This window comes from Bos javanicus, chromosome 10, assembly GCF_032452875.1.
Source record: "Bos javanicus breed banteng chromosome 10, ARS-OSU_banteng_1.0, whole genome shotgun sequence".
In the NCBI taxonomy this organism is placed as follows: domain Eukaryota; kingdom Metazoa; phylum Chordata; class Mammalia; order Artiodactyla; family Bovidae; genus Bos; species Bos javanicus.
In genome coordinates this window covers 57,478,468-57,496,359 of record NC_083877.1, presented here as the reverse complement: position 1 = coordinate 57,496,359, position 17,892 = coordinate 57,478,468, and the positions used below count along the sequence as shown (strand labels likewise).

General features: G+C 38.0%; 1 protein-coding gene across 5 annotated transcripts in view; it reads right to left on the bottom strand.

The window, feature by feature from the left end:
* The window catches only part of MYO5A (myosin VA), a 205,472-nt gene that overhangs the window by 82,038 nt on the left and 105,542 nt on the right, over window positions 1-17,892 (bottom strand). For all 5 annotated transcript variants that reach the window (XM_061428735.1, XM_061428732.1, XM_061428733.1 and 2 more), the window contains exons 9-13: window positions 15,826-15,932; window positions 9,128-9,393; window positions 8,420-8,501; window positions 3,142-3,282; window positions 477-602 (exon numbers count right to left, since the gene is read on the bottom strand). In XM_061428735.1, coding sequence (XP_061284719.1) covers window positions 477-602; window positions 3,142-3,282; window positions 8,420-8,501; window positions 9,128-9,393; window positions 15,826-15,932 — 722 coding nt within the window. The remainder of the gene's footprint in view (window positions 1-476; window positions 603-3,141; window positions 3,283-8,419; window positions 8,502-9,127; window positions 9,394-15,825; window positions 15,933-17,892) is intronic.

Genomic DNA, 17,892 nt, shown 5'->3' with positions numbered 1-17,892 from the left:
CTTATTAGCAGGGACCCACTCAATCAATCTCAGAGGGCCACACTTGTCCACAATTTCTTTTCTGAAACCTCTGGGGTCACTATCCAGAATCTTTAAGAAGATCTGAAGCAATCTGTAATCAAACATATTAATATTTCTACACTGAAATATATAAATATCCACCTAACTGGGATAAATAAAGACTATAAATAACCTCATGTTACTTCAGGTCAAAGATCAGGTTTAGCCACTAAATGAATTATGAAAATACTTGTGTATTTCAGAGTTTCCTGGATTTCAGAATTATAGATACACTTATTTCATAATATAATTCCATTTAGGTTAAACCAATAAGCCAACAATTAAGCTTACTTTTCCTAAAAAGAGCTAAAGAATGAAAGCTCAGCAAAGAAAAAACTGCTATCTATCGACTATTGATTTTTTTCCTCTTTGAACTTAAGTATTCAAATAGAAAAGAGATAATAAAGCTTCCTTACTTTGTCAGCAAAATGCTGGATGATGAAAGCTTTGTTTGATAGGCGGGGCTTCTCAAATAGTGCACATTTGTTCAAATGTGTGTTGTACAATTTTTGAGCCCAAGTGTCATCTGTACCTTTAGGCATCTACATTCAGGAGAAAAAAAGAGTAAGAAAACAAGGTGAATATTGTTATGGGATTCTTTTGATGCATCACCCAAAATGTCGTGTTTTGACTTTGCCTAACAACTTTAACATCCAATTCAGGAACTCATTCCTTTCATGTTTCTCTCTGAGAGGTCCCAAATCAGTGATTGGTGTGTGTGTGTGTGTGTGTGTGTGTGTTTTCCTCTGTCCATGTAATTTTTCAGGTGAGAATACTAAAGTGGGTTGCCATTTCCTACTCCAGGGGGTCTTTCTGACCCAGGGATCAAACTTAAGATTCTTGGGTCTCTTGCATTGGCAGGCAGATTCTTTACCACTAGCGCCACCTGGGAATGAAAAGCAATGACTGAGACCTGCCCATGGGTGACTCAGCCCAAGCTTTGAGTAACTCAATCTGCCTGGACATCAAATAAATACTCAATATACTTTTATAGCAATGAAAGCCTCACAAATGAAAGATGACATACCATGATTATCATATATTTCAAACAATTTGTTAAATAAAGATAACATTTGCATATAGTAGATTATTTATATAATTCAGAAAGGTATAAAACAGAGAATAGTCTCCTCTCACTATTTCCACCAACTGCTTTATCTGTCTTTAAAGGCATGGATACAAATAGTATCATTCTATAAACTCCTTGCATTTTTAAAGATTTTTATTTTTTTAAATTAAGGAAGTATAATAACACATTTATAGGAGATTTGTAAAATATAGAACAAGGTTACATATAGTTCCACTATATATTACAAGTATTTTTTTAAGTAGGTAAATTAAGATTTTTAGTTGGAGTTTCAATATAAAATCTTCAAAAATTAATAGAATGAATATACAGAGAAGTAGAAGATCTACTAGATCTGAAAAGCTCTGTGAACCAATTCAACATAATTATGATTTATACAATTTTTATACAACAGTAGGATACAAATTCTATCCAAGTTCCCATAGACTGTAAGCAAGGAGACACTGGGACATATCCAGGGGTATAAAAGAAGTTGCAAAAATTTCAAGGTCTAAAGGTATTGAAATTAAACGGAGTCTGTTCTCTTATCACTGTGGAATTATGTTAGAAATCAGTATCAAAAGATATTTAAAAATAACCCACATATTTTCATGTGCAATGTGACATTTGCCAAGAAGGATCCTCAACTTAGCCATCCTTGTATTTTTCCTTCTTCTTCTTAGTAATAGTATTCTTGTATTTATGCCTACTAGGTTGTTACTGATTTTTTGTTATTATGAAAACTGCCACAATGGCTCCTTTTAAACAAAAACTTTGGATTCTTTTGTAAGTATATTCATAGGGTAAACTCTCAGCATTTCTACTTCTGGTTCAAAAGGTATGTGTATTTAAAATCTTGATAAATATTCCTCAAAAATATGTTCTACTAACTTTTGTCCTTCATCAAGAGTATATATGCAATAAATACTAATTTGGTATTATCAAATTTAAACTCACTTGATAGGTAAAAAGCTGTGTCCTATTTTTGTTTTGATTTATGTTTTATTTAATTTCAAGTGAAACTGAGCACCTTTACATGTATTCTTTTTGTTTATTGAAGGTATAGTTGATGTGCAGTATTATATTAGTTTCAGTACAACATAGTGATTCAGTATTTCTATAGACTGTACTCCATGTGAAGTTACTATAAAACTCTGACTATATTCCCTGTGCTGTACATTACATCTTTGTATCTTGTTTATTTTATAGCTAGTAGTTTGTTCCTCTTAATCCTGCCTTCACCTATCTTGCCCTTCTCACCAACATCTCCACAATGGTAACCACTAGTTTGTTCTCTAGTATCCAGGAGGCTCTTTTTGTTTTGTTACATTCATTTGTCCGTTTTATTTTTTTAGATTTTACATATAAGTGAAAACATACAGTATTTGTCTTTGCATTCTTAATGTTGTAGGAAATCTAGATGCTTAGGAGGATCAGCGCACATGAACTTGTAACTTATGACATATAAACTAAAGAACAACGAAGGGAAAGGATAGGTTGTTTGTCTAGAATCACTCATCAGTGAAGCCAGGGATCCAATATTTTTTCCACATGCTGCATCTTCAAATATTAAAACTAAAACTCTTTACCTACCATATATATAAGTAATAAAGAACAACTAGTCAAGTTTAAAATTATAGATATTTAGAACTATTATTCAAAATACCTTTTGTACAATTTCTTACATTTCCTGAACTATATCATACCATTGAACAAAAGTACCAAATATAAGCATATCAATGACAAAGGTGGCTAAAATTGGTAGTTGCTGTATCTAATGCCAGTTTTTCACATAACTTAGAATCGGCTGAAAAGGGAGGGGAGATTCTCCTAGTCTCAACCATATTTTGAACGCTTTGGAGCTAGTGATCCTTCAGAATGCCAGTTAGGGTAACCCCACTCGTTGCCACTGTGGCACTTCACGTATACTAGTGAGTCCCTGATTAAACCTACTTACCCATTTTACCTCAACGCACAATTCTGATGTATTAAACACATCAGAAAATCATACTTACCTTGCATTCCTCATCCAGCAAATCTAGAATGCCCAGTTTAGATTCTATAAGATTAATGCAAGGCTGATTATCATAAAAATCTATGAGTGTCCACGGAATTTGTTCTTTCATATATTCTTCTTGTTCTAATTTGAAAACGTGCTGAAATGAAAAAGAAAAAAACTGGCATTACTACATCACTGTCATAAATGTTAGTCAATAAACATGTATAAAACAAAAGTTGAGACAGTCAATGGCTTCTAGCAGCAATCTTGGAGAAACATGATTTACAGGCAGAGAACAGTATAAGAAAGCAAATATAAACCACACATGGAAAAACCTCAGCTACCTAGGATTTTTGGCAAACAAGAAAATCTAGGTATGTGAATATTTAAATAGCTGATAAATGTGGCACCTTTTGATTTTTTGATATGTATATATCCAAAACCACACTATGTACTTTTTGGCCCCTTAAATTATCGCACAGTGTTGCTAACCATATGGGCATAGAAATGCCTTAGCTGGCCTTGAACAACCTGCAGAGAGGATGCCTTCCAGACTACTAAAACATTCTGGGTGATGCTTACAGCATGACAAAGTAATTCTTTTAAGGGACCATGGTGTTGAAGTTCATGTGCCTCAGAATTAGATAACAGTTGGTTTTTTGTGTCTGCCTTGATTATCCTCCACAGCCAGGGAATCTATGGCTCACTTTTCTGGCTTCTACATCCAATTCTGCCAGCAGCTGCAACCACTACAAACACATTACTATTTCTGCTAAATGCTTCAGCCACTGCTTCTCATCTCCATCCACTCACTTAAGCACAAATATGTATTGACTGTCTACCATGTCCCAGTCACTACACACCATTAGCAAAATAGACACAGACTCAGCCCTAAGAGACTTTGAAGACTAGTGGGGAAAACAGACAGAAATCAATCACAAGAAACAGAATTACAAACTGTAATAATGTTCCAGAGAAAAATAATGGCCAGCTATGAGCTCAGGAGTTCCTAACTAATTTGGAACATGGTAGCAAGAGAAGGCTTCCTTGAGGAAGGGCTGTGTGACCTGAGGTCTGCAGTGAAAGGCAGTTAGGTTGGTCTAGGAAGGAAGGGCAACAGAAGCACTGCATTGAGCTGACCAGCCAACGGAGCCAACCCACAAATTCTAGTTTCTATAGGTGCTAATGACCTTTACTCACTTCTTCCTGCAGGGTTCTGCTTTCCTTTCTTGTCTCCTTTGTCACACTGGTTCTCTCACATGTCCTGCAGCTTTTCTGGGAAGATTATCCCTCTGTGGCTATTACCAGACAACACATATTTCTTAGAACCCAAACCCCCATGAAACCTAAGGGTTACCAAGATTTCTGATACTTTATTCTCCTCACACACCTGGAACTTTCCCACTTTATTATATACTTATTATAATGCTGTTCTTCGCTCATTTGCAGCATTCATAGTCTAACCAGGTGTGAAAGCTTTAAAAAAAAAAAACACCCAAACTTGTCACACATATGAATATTTATGTAATGCTAATTAGAAAGCAAATTTCTTCTGTTCTTTTGATTAATGCGAAGGCAAATGGGGCACCATGTGTCAGCAAGATGCCCTGGCTGATGGTAGCAATAATTCTTCACAAATGAGTCCTATCTTCCTTTAATTCATTAATCTATATGCAGTGTGGTCTTCACATTGACAATAGAAACAGTCTCTATGTTTAGTTTGGCAAAATCCATGGGACCTCAAAAATTTTCCACTCTTAATTGCAAAATTAAGGGCATGAGGTTCAATATGGCAAGAGATGCTTACTCGGTAAGGTAATGACTCCAAGCACTAAACCTGCCAGTCACCATGTTTCTCCTGCCCACTGCCCACCCCACAGCCCCTGCTGTGGGAGCAGCCTGAGCACCAAGTTCTTTACTGTAAGACCCCATGCTCCAAGACACAGCTAGTCAAGGGCCAGAGATCTCTGATGAACAAATGAACTGGGTTAATCACATTCTCTTTTCTCAGATATAAGGACTGGGAAACATACAATTAACAGTGCAAGCTGATGCTGCAAGAAGTCAAGATGAATGGGAGTTAAGCAAGTTAAGAAGACAAAGCACCTCAACCACTGCTTCTTCACAGGAAGTATGAGGTAAGTGAGGAAGCAAAAACCTAGACAAAATATATACCATCTGAAGAAGAATATATGCCATCTGATAATAAGAAGGAGGGAAGAGAGAAGGAAGAGAAATAAGAGAGAAATGGGGAAGCCTCTCTTGTGCAGAGAGAGAGTGTGTGTGTGTGTGTGTGTGTGTGTGTGTGTGTGTGTATGTATGAGGAAAGAGAGAGAAGAAACGGATGGACAGAGACAGAAAGAGGGAAAGGGAAACAAAAGGGTCAGAAACATACATGCAGAGACACGAGGTCCTCGAGAAATAAAACAAATCAGCCAGTCCCTAATGAGGCTGGCGTTAGTTCCTTAATACTTCCAGTCACCTTGTGCCAAAATATACTGGGAAAGAGCAGAAGGCTCTGCTGTTGATTAAAGTATTGAGAAACTCAAGAAAACCTTGAGAAAAAATAATATTCCACTTAGTGTCTGACAGATTTTTATTAATGTTCCTTATGCAGAAACACAAAATATACCAGTCACATTCTTATGAAAACAGCTTAAAATTTTAAGATCACTTCTACATTATTTCACTATACTAAGTAGCTTAATTTGCCAAAAAGAGGGTCCAGATTTTTATCAAAGTACAATATTTTATGCAATATTTTACAAAGATCAAATAGTCTAGAGGTTTTATGATGACAAGCAACGATCCCTTATTCTGTCTCAACTCAATCCCAGTCTCATTCCTTGGAAACAACCATTTTTAACTCCCTCAGCTATTCTGGTATTTATCTCTGAACAATATGCTTTGTTGTTGTTGTTATTGTTTAATCACTAAGCTGTGTAGGAATCTTTTGTGACCCCATGGAATGTAGCCTGCCAGGCTCCTCTGTCCACGGAATTTCCCAAGCAAGAATACTGGAGAGGGTTGCCATTTCCTTCTCTAAGGGATCTTCCTGACCCAAGGATTGAATTGTGTCTCTGTATTGCAGGCATATTGTTTACTGCTGAGCCACCAGGGAAGCCCTAACAATATGCTTGTTGTTGTGTGCTCAATTGCTTCAGTCATGTCCGACTCTATGCAACTCCATGGACCGTAGACTGCCAGGCTACTCTGTCCATGGGATTTTTCCTGCAAGGATACTGGAGTGGGTTGCCATGCCCTCCCACAAGGGATCTTCTTGACCCAGGGATCAAACCCACATCACCTGTGTCTCCTGCATTGGCAGGTGGGTTCTTTACCAGGTGAGCCACCAGGGAATACGTATATGCTTATCAGCTATTATTTTATTTATTCATTTAAAACTGTCGATTTCCTGATGAGACAGATGAGGCCAAATTCATATATATCACTCTCTACTATTCTTCCTCTATCCTTCCGATATTACAATTTTTAGATCTTTTTGTTCTTATTATTTTTGTAACTTAAAATAATATCTTTAAATTTCCATTTTTCATTCATCAATTGTAGGGTATACCACTCAACCTCTCTCTTCGTATAATGAGGATAATAGGGCTCTTACCCATCCTTCAGTTCTATTCTTTTTCATATTCTAATTCCAATAGGTGATTCATTTTAAACATTCTATTTTATCAATAATAATCATGCCTAATCTTGCACTTAAAACTTGTACTTAGCATGTGGTGAGCACTTTACATATTCTAATTCTTTAATCCATATAACTACATGCAAACTATTACCATCCCCATTATACAGATGAGGTGACTAAGGCCCAGCAAGGTCAATTAACTTTCCCAAGGTCCCCTAGAAAATCAATGCAGAGTGTATTCCAATCTTTTTAATTTTTTTTTTTTTTTTTTTGCTTGCTGCTGCTGCTGCTAAGTCACTTCAGTCATGTCTGACTCTGTGCGACCCCACAGACAGCAGCCCACCAGGCTCCCCCGTCCCTGGGATTCTCCAGGCAAGAACACTGGAGTGGGTTGCCATTTCCTTCTCCAATGCATGAAAATGAAAAGTGAAAGTGAAGTCGCTCAGTCACGTCTGACTCTTAGTGACCCCATGGACTGCAGCCTACCAGGCTCCTGCGTCCATGGGATTTTCCAGGCAAGAGTACTGGAGTGGGGTGCCATTGCCTTCTCCTTTTTTTGCTTAGCCAGTTTAAATATATTTCCTGCTTGATTTCTCTGTGTTTTTTTTCCTTCCCCTCAGCTAATGTGCTTTTAAAATCCCTACATAGAGATGTAGAGGGTTTGCAGCATTTCTTTTTTTTTTTAACAAGATAACTTCATCTTGTGGAATATCTGTTAACATCCTGAGAAATTTGACATTCTGAGGAACATGTTTTAAGTTGAATCTGAATCCACTTGAGCTTAGATTTGCCTGCTAGTGTTGGACGGTCTCCTGTGGAGGCATGGGTTGGCAGTGGCTTGCCTTGGGGACGGGGCACTGGCAGTAGCAGTCCTGGAAGGTGACCTCCTAGAGGTCACCATCAATCCCACCATAGAGCCTGTAGCCCAACCATTTTTAAGTGCTTCCAAATCCCTCAACACCATGATAACATATCTCTTATTACTACTTCGCAAAAGCCACTCAAAATCCTTCCACTGCCATTGTCCCAGTGAATGTCTCAGACTGTTGAAAAGAGAATATGTAAAACAGAATACATAAAAAATATGTAGAAAAGAGAATATGTCCTGACTTTTTTGCCCTGTTGCTGTTCAGTCGCTCAGTCGTGTCCAATTCTTTGTGACCCCATCAACAATAGCATGCCAGGATTCCCTGTCCTTCACTATCTCCTGGAGTTTGTTCAAACTCATGTGCACTGAGTCGATGATGCCATCCAATGGTCTTATCATCAGACTGTCCTGATATCTTGCTACTACTCCACATATAATTAGCCTCTGGGATGACCAACTGAATGATATCCCTGGGGTCAAAGTTTCACACCCCTATGTCACTATCTAACACACTTCCTGCTTCCTTCTCTCAATATATTTGGACCAAATTTTTACTGTTCTCAGACAGCAGATGACCTTGAATCCAATCTGGACCATAAACATCTTTCCAAGGTTGCATCATTCATTAATCATAAGTTCCTCAGCAATTTAACTGCTTTAAACCATAGATAATAATTGAAATTCATAACTTCACTTCAGGAGCCAGTGTTTAAACACATACCAGGAATTCAAAGAATAATTTTTGGCAGAATATTATTTAAGCAAGAAAATTCTTACCATATTGAATTGTTGCTGTAGTTTTTCATTTGCATAATTTATGCAAAACTGTTCAAAACTATTTATCTCAAATGTTTCAAATCTGTAAAATCAAAAATAATATGGGAAGAGGAGAAAAAGGAAAAAATAGCTTTTAAAAAATATTCAAAATGTGCACATTAAAAAGAAATAGGAAATTCCCTAACATTGCAAAACTTACTTTCCACATCAGTGAAGATAAGGCTTTCTAAGTTAGTAACACGAAATATGTACCCAGCAGATAGACATCAGCAAAGTGGCAGAGATTTTTTTTTCAAGGTGCAGCATGTGAATATATTCAATAGTATGAGTTTTTGAGGGCATATTCATCCCCAGGTAGGGAACAATCGGAATTACAATAAAGCTACTGCTCTTGTCAATTCACAGATTCACAATTCTGTGTTTACATAAACACAGAAGGGAAGGGAATAGAAATGTCAAAGGTTTTTTTGAAAAGTGAACTGGATGATGAAAAATTAGGCATCAAAAGGCACAAATGTATAGGAAGGGGTTCAACATTAAAGAAAGGTACCCAGAGAAGGCAAACTAGCAAATGAAACTAGACTTTAAAAAACTCTCTTCTTATTTTCCCTTTAGCTCACCAGTAGGAGACATAGTCAAATACCTACTTGGAGTTACTAGATAATGTCTAGAAAGAAAGGCTCAGACCACTAAGCCAAATACACTCACCCATAAATGTCCAGTACACCGATAAAAGAATGCTGTTTGACAGCAGAATGGAGTGCCTGATTGACATGATCTACAATCCAGTTAAAGAGCTTGGCATAGATGTGCTTGGCCAATGCATCACGGGCATTCGTGGCCTGCAGCTTGGAGATGGGCTTGATGTACGTCTCTGTGGCAGTGGCCAACTTCCGATGGCAGAGCCAGTGACACAGCTCCTCAAAGTCCACACCCATGAGGTCACAGAAGATGCTGAGGGGTTCATGCTTGGGCTGCCAAAAGAGAATGTGTTATTTCCTAGGACCAGATCAATCAAGTAAGAATTTACTGAAAAAATATTAACAAAGAGGTAACAATTAAACCTGACAATTTCTTTCCTACAACAAACACCAAGAACATTTGAAGCTGATCGGTGATAATCACAATCATCCATCAAACCAGAATCTAGGCAGCATTTTGTAATCTCTTCTAGGACTCACTTCAAAAAATGACCTCTTCCTTTGTCTCTTTATCATACGTATTTCCATTCATCTTCAGGCACATTCATTTAGTCAGTCAGAAAATGAGTCAGCTTGTCTATAAATATATTATATCCCAGCAGAAAAAAATAGACATGTACCGGCTTCCTTGGTGGCTCAGAGAGTAAAAGGATTCATCTACAATTCAGGAGACCCGGGTTCAATTCCTGGGTCAAGAAGATCCCCTGGAGAAGGGACTGGCTACCCACTCCAGTATTCTTGCCTGGAGAATTCCATGGACCTGAGGTGGGCTACAGTCCATGGGGTCACAAAGAGTTGGATACGACTGAACAACTAACACTTTCACTTTCACGCTGTCCTCCTAGAACTTATAGTCACTAGAGGAAATGGACATTAACTAAATGATTGCTCCCTAAAATTAAAATTAAAATTACTACAAAGGAGGACACTAAGATTCCATGTGTAAGGAATGTGCCCTATTCAGGGAGACAGGAGACAGCGGCCTTGAGAAATGGAGTTGATATCTGAAGAATAAGAAGGGGTTAACTAGGTGAAGGAGAAGGCAATGGCACCCCACTCCAATACTCTCGCCTGGAAAATCCCATGGATGGAGTAGCCTGGTAGGCTGTAGTCCATGGGGTCGCTAAGAGTCAGACACGACTGAGAGGCTTCATTTTCACTTTTCACTTTCATGCTTTGGAGAAGGAAATGGCAACCCACTCCAGCGTTCTTGCCTGGAGAATCCCAGGGACAGGGGAGCCTGGTGGGCTGCCGCCTATGGGGTCGCACAGAGTCAGACATGACTGAAGCGACTTAGCAGCAGCAGCAGCAACTAGGTGAAAGGGTCTTCCAAGTAGAGGGGACATCTAGTATAAAAGTCCTGTGGTGGGAGGGAAACCAGAGATGTGAGGAATTGAAGTTACGTGAGGGAGATAATGTAGGGGATGAAGCCAGAGGCTGTTCCATGGCTAGTCTTTCCTCTAAGAGCAATGAGGGCCAATGGCAGGGAGGTGTGAGGTGGAGGTACTAAAAGGTTATAAACAGACAACTTAATAGTTCTTTGTGTGGCTTCTTAGACTAGTATTTCTAATCTAAGGACCCCCTGCATCATCTATGGCAGGGATCCCCAACCTTTTTGGCACCAAGGACTGACTGTAGAAGACAATTTTTCCATGGATTGTGGAGTGGGGGAATGGTTTGGGGATGCTTCAAGAGCATTACATTGACTGTGCACTTTATTCCTGTTACTATCATATCAGCTCCATCTCAGAGCATCAGGCATTAGATCCTGGAGGCTGGGAACCCCTTACCTACAGGGATCCCTGTATCCCCTACAATGTCTTCCATAGGTTTTGCATGAGTAGGCATGAAAAGTATTCATAAATTAAAAATACTTATTTAACTTAACTCATGTTACATTATATTTTTTAACATCTTCACTCACATGTTTCAATTGCATGATAACATTCCTGAGGAACAGGCAGGGTGAACACTGCTATCTCTAATTGACAAATTAGGACATAACATCCAAAAGACTAGCTTGGCAAAAAGCACACCACCAGTTTATGTCAGAATTGTCATTAAACTCTGGGTCTCTTGACACCCTCCTCCCCTGACCCTTCCCACTGAAGCAGTCCCTTCTTTCTTTCATGTTCCCTCCTCTCAAGTAATCACTTCAGACACAAATCAGCACCATCACCATCAACACGGATCAACTCCCTTGAATAAGCAGCTTATTTCATTCATTATATATGAATTGTGTGACATTTAGAAGTGGATCAGCACTCTAAACATTTTATTTGAATGGTACTACCATTTTGTTGTACGAGGTCAATGTTATTAACTGTTTGGTTCAAATGTTCTACAACTTAACTAATTTTTAGACTTCTTTACCTATCAGTAATTGAGAGAAGTCAGTAATATCCCACTAGACAGATCTGTCTTTTTATTCTTGTGGCAATCTTTTGCTTTATATATTTTGAGACTACATCATTAGGCACACGCAAGTTTAGAACTAGCGCATCTTCCTGGCGAATACACGTCTCTAGCAATACATAGTGACCCTATCTCTAGCGCTGCTTTTGGCCTCAAAGTCCATTTTGTCCAGTATCAATGCAGCTCTACCAGGTTTTTTCCTAGCTATTATGGTGTGTCCTTTCTCAACTTTTTACTTTCGAACTACCTGTACCTTTACTTTCCAGGAATGCTTCTTTCAAAAGTATATACCTGAATTCTAAAACTGGTCTGACAATCCATATTAACTAAAACATTGGCTTCATTTGTAATTATTTCTATTAATAACTTTTTTGGCCTTTACTTGTCCCTCCTTTTCTAAAAATTTCTCTTTCTTGCTATTTTTGGGATTATTTTTTTAGTTCATTTTCCTCTTTATTAGTTTGAAAGCTTCACTTTCTGTTTATGTTTTTATGATAGAAGAATTGATATATTAGCTAACTTAATGTAATTAAATAACATGAACTCCAAACACTCAATCCCAATCTATAAGCTTTGCTATCCAGTACTTTATTACCTTTTTAGGAGGAAGAAAGGGATGGTGATTCACTTTAGTTTTTTAAACTTTTTATTTTAAACTAAATTCAGACTAACAGAAAAGTTGCAAGAAAAGTACAAAGTATTCCCTGCACCCAGATTCCTTAAACATTAACATTTTACCAAGTTTGCTCCTTCTCTCTCACTCTTTCACATACGTTTGCTGCTGCTGCTGCTGCTAAGTCACTTCAGTCGTGGCCGACTCTGTGCGACCCCATAGACGGCAGCCCAGCAGGCTCCCCTGTCCCTGGGATTCTCCAGGCAAGAATTCTGGAGTGGGTTGCCATTTCCTTCTCCAATGCATGAAAGTGAAAAGGGAAGTGAAGTTGCCCAGTCATGTCCGACTCTTAGCGACCCCGTGGACTGCAGACCACCAGGCTCCTCCATCCATGGGACTTTCCAGGCAAGAGTACTGGAGTGGGTCGCCATTGCCTTCTCCTACATACATATTATTTTTCAGAGTCTTTTGAGGGCATGTTGCAAACATGATGCCCTTTTGATACTGAATACTCTGTGTATTTTCCTAAAATTATATAACTATAGTACAATGAATAAAATCAGAAAATTAGCAGTGATACAACCCTATTACCTAGTAAATTTTACTGACTGACCTAATAATGTCCTCTGAGGATAGGGTTGTTAGGGACTGGGATCCCACTTCTATGGTCCAGGATCCAGTCTAGGTTTGTACATTGAATTTAGTTATCTTATTTCATTAATCTCTATTAATTTGAGGAGCTCTTCACCCTTTTATTTCATTTTGTCTTTTGAGAACTTGATACTTTAGAAGGGTAGTGTGCCCCTCAGTTTGGGTCTGTATGATGTTGCCTCATGATCAGATTCGGCATGCCTTTTTGGTGGGAATACTAGAGAAGAGATGTGGTACCCTCCTCAGGATGCTGCATCAGAACTCATGCGATGCTGACTGGTTGCTTGTTTATGGGAATGTCTGTGAGGTTTCTCTACTACCTCTCCCTCTGTAATGAGTTTTTTGTAAAAAGTATTTTGTGGCCCAATACACTATTTGTGTCTGACTCTGTGCAACTCTATGGACTGTAGCCTGCTAGGCTCCTCTGTCCATGGGATTCTCCAGGCAAGAATACTGGAGTATTCTTGGGTTGCCATGCCCTCCTCCAGGGGATCTTCCCAAGCCAGGGACAGAACCTGCATCTTTTATATCTCATCTCCTGCATTGGCAGGTGGGTTCTTTACCACTAGTGCCCCCTGGGAAGCTCAATTCATAATAATTATTTTTTTTAATTAATCAAATTTTGCCCATTTTTTTATTGATTCACCATTCCCTCTGGAATTTTACATCTTGTATCCAGATCACTTTCCTTCTGTCTTAACCATGTCTTTTAATATTTCCTTTAGTGAGGGCCTATTGGTGACAAATTTTCACAAGTTTCTATTTGTCCAAAAACACATCTATCTTTTCCTCATTCTAAAAAGATATCTTTACTGGATATATGATTCTAAGTTAGTAATTATTTACTTACAACACTGAAGATGGTCTACTGTTTTCTGACTCCTATTACTGCAGTTGGGAAGTGAACAATCAGTTTAATTGCTACTTTTTCAACACTAGTACGTCTTATCTTTCTTTGTGTTTCAAGAGTTTTCTCTCTGCCTATGGTAGCATTATGGTGAGCCTAGAGGTGGGTTTCTTTTTATTTATTCTATCTGGGATTTTTTGTCCTTTCCAAATCTGTGGTGTAGTGTCATTTTCACAGGTTCTGAAATTTGTTAGTAATTACCTCCTCAAACATTTTGTCTGCCTCATTCTCTTCTTTCTTTCCCTTAGAAATTCTGATTAGATGAAAATTAGATTCTATTACTCCATTCTTCATCTCTTTTAACTATTGTTAAGGGCTCCATCTGTGGGTCCCATCTTGCATTTTGGATCATTTCTTCATGTCTGTCTTTCAGCTTATCACTTCTCTACTCAGTTGTGTCAAATCTGCTATTAATTTCTTTCTGCATTCTTAGCAGGTTTGACTGCTATCTGTTGTTTTGCCTAGCTCTTTCTATTTTGTTTTATCATGAGATTTGAGATTTTTGACTATGAGTCAGTATTTCTTGTAACTCTTCTCATGGGACTCTGTTGAGGCCTGGATTGAAGGTGGATTTGCATTTGCTTCTGTCAAGCTTCCAGGGCACTACCAATCCAGGATCAATTTAAGCCAAGTTTTATGTATGTTGCTGTTGGGGACCATCCAGGAACTATGAAAACAAACTGGGAAATAAAGCTCATTGCTCTAAATTTTTAGGGAACTATTTCTGCCCTCCCCCCTCCCCCCCACCTAGTTTAGAGACTTGATTTTTCTTTGTACTCTTGGAGGAGGTGGTGAGCATGTTCCCCATTTAGGGTCTCAACTTTAGCAAAAGCTTGCCTTCCTGCTCCCCTGTTTGTAGGAGTCTGGGGCTCAGTTTTTTGTCCTCCGCACCCCACTTGGCTAGAAAACCACAGCTCAACGTCACTGGGTTCAGCAAACACTCCCAGGTGAGTCCGTGCTTCTGCTCTGTTCCAAGTTCCTATTTTCACTCAGTTTATATATACATTTAAATATTTCTTATGTATTTATTAAAGTTCTTATGCATTTATTATAAATATTTTTAGAATATAATTTATCCAGCATGAAGTGCGATCAGAGCAACTAGTCCAAAACTGGTAAAAAACAAAGTCTCTTTTATTTTAAAAATGAGGAAACTAAGGTTCAGAGAAGCTAAGTAACTCACCCCCAAACATAGAGTGCATAAATAGTAAAGCTGAGATTGAACCCAGGCGGAGATGCTGAAATATGTATTTCAAAACTAAAGTCTAATTTACCCAAATTTAAGTCACATGCATTCATCTACATGTAGATTTGCAAATATCAACTTGGGTGTCTGAAGAGTGAAACATAAATCTCAGAATTGTTTCCTATTATAATCCTTGAGGAAGCAAGATGGAAAAAGAATTAATTATATTAAAACTGCCTCCATTTTAATAAAGTTAAAAAAACACCTAATAAGTATCTACATGTATATGTGAGTGTGTGCATTGTGTGTGATCTTTGATAGGGGTGATCAGAAAATACTGCAAATCACAATGCCAATGAGAACATTCTGAGACTGTTAGGTTTTATTACAGTTTAAACAAATGAATTGAATTTTAATTCTCAGTGTGTAGTCATCTCTACATGGGGAAGAATATGTAAATCATAGTGAAGACACCATATCTCTCCAGTCATCTAATTCCTTTTCCCAGGAGTAATCACTGCTAACAATTTCTTCAGTGACTTTTAAACCATATTCCACAGGACAAATAAACTTATCAATTCTAGTATGTGTGTCATGGGCCAAACAAGCTCTTCACTGTAGACTCACCAATCCAACTTTCACATCGAATATTTCCCACCTCTGTTTATACAGCTCACACATATACCCAAGTTCTTTCCTTCCCCATCCCTCCCACACACACAAGCAGTCACTGTGAACCAGGGATCTGAATCCGCATTTCTTTATCGACGGTTCAAAATTCTACTCTAGACAGTATATCTTTCCAGTAATTATCTCTCTGATAATTATTAATGTTAGTTAATAGAGAGACTTCAAACACATTGTTTCCATAAAGAATCAACAAAACTAAAACACAAATCAACTGTCATGACAGGAAGCTTGCTCTGAACTCACAGGGATTGTGCAGCTGTCTGAATCTCGAGACATAAACACAACATTGCCTAAGTGTAGGATGCCAGCAAGTATTCGGAAAATTCCCATCTGATAAGATTCACTAATTCCTGAAACAACAGAGTAAATGAACAGTGATTAATTTCAGAATAGGAACTAAACAATTAAAGCACATAATTTAACTTTTTAAGAGTTTAATTTTTAACACTTGAATACTGCCAGATGCTGTACACATTATAATGTGCCATAGTTAACAACACTTTCACCTTTGTTGACCTTTACACATGATGCACTTTAGCACTGTGGTTTAGAGCATGGGCTGTGCAGTGAGACAGGCCTCAGCTGGAAGCCGGGCTCTGCTCCTGACCTGCCATCTCACACGGGCAGACACCTTCACCCTTCCAGTTTCTGATATGAGACACAGGGACATTAGAGACTATCTCAAAGGGAGTTTGTAAACATTAAAGGAGAAAATACACTTAGTAAAGTTAACACAGTGTGTGACACATGGTAAGTGCTAAACAAATTCATCACACGATTTAAGTATCTCACTAACACTACTATTTAGCTCTACTCTAAATGCAAGTTGTGGCTCAGTAAGGTTGTTTTAAGTCAAATTATTCAATCACTTCTTTTAACTACAGACCAAGAATAATTCAAAGAGACCACACAATTAAAAATGTTCAGGCTGGTGTTATGCCCCAGCCTGACAAGTGAGTAAACAAAGAACTAGAGCAGGACCTGAAAGATCAGGCAGGATGAGAATGCAGGTCAGCCCTTGGTGTTTTACCAGATGACGCTTCACTCTTCAATAAGGTAAGATTTTTCCAGAATATTAGATATATATTATGTTTAAGCAAAAATATTAAAATTATTTCCAAAAATGCAATCATATACAGGTAATTCAGAGTTCATTTTACAAGGAATGTTTCTACCATCTCCTGCGTTATGACCTTTTCAAATTTGCAATTTTCTGTTTATAAACAGAGTTAGCACTGGAAGTAAAGCAGTGTTTCTCAAACTATAATATGCATATGTGAATCACCAATGGATCTGGTTAAAATGCAGATTCTAGTTTAGTAAGTCTGAGATTCTAAATTTTTACAAGCTCCATAGTGGTCCTGGATCATACTCTGATTGCTGCTGCTGCTCCTAAGTCGCTTCAGTCATGTCGGACTCTGTGCGACCCCATAGACGGCAGCCCACCAGGCTCCCCTGTCCCTGGGATTCTCCAGGCAAGAACACTGGAGTGGGTTGCCATTTCCTTCTCCAATGCATGAAAGTGAAAAGTGAAAGTGAAGTCGCTCAGTCGTGTCCGACTCTTAGCGACCCCATGGACTGCAGCCTACCAGGCTCTCCATCCATGGGATTTTCCAGGCAAGAATACTCTTGATTAGCAATACTTTTAAATTAAATTAACTCATCTCAGGTTACTCCTCAAAATACCAATGTATGACTTTAGAGTTATTCATATGCTGACATTGAAATAAATAATTCAGCACTAAAAGTTGTATACTACATTTCTAAAGGTCAATTTATTTATATGTAGATCCAATATATTTTTTTTAAATCTAGAAACAAAAGAGTGACCTGAGCCATTTCAGAAACAAATAAACTACATGTAATACATTATTTTGTCACCAAGCCAGCTCCACCACATTTCCAGGCCACAAAAACACACCCAAAATGAAAAAAAAAAACAAATACACAAAAAAATCCTACAAAATATAAGCTTCTGAATAGAAACCCATTCCATTCAGCTCTACATTTCAGATTTTGTAAAAATTTAAGTTAACAGTCCCATATCTTTCCCCTGAAGCCGTGAACGTATGTTTTAAATAGCTTTATTGAAGAATAATGTGCATATCATAAAACTCATCCATCTTAAGCATGCAATTCAAAAGTTTTGGGTAAATTTACAAAGTTGTACAATCATTACCATAACATATTTTCAGTATAGTTCCCATCATCCCCAAGAGAAATTCTATGCCAATTTGATGCCCAAATGTTTTTTATGAAGAATGTTAAATCTGAAAAAAAAAAAAAGTTAAATCTCCCCCAAATTTTCAC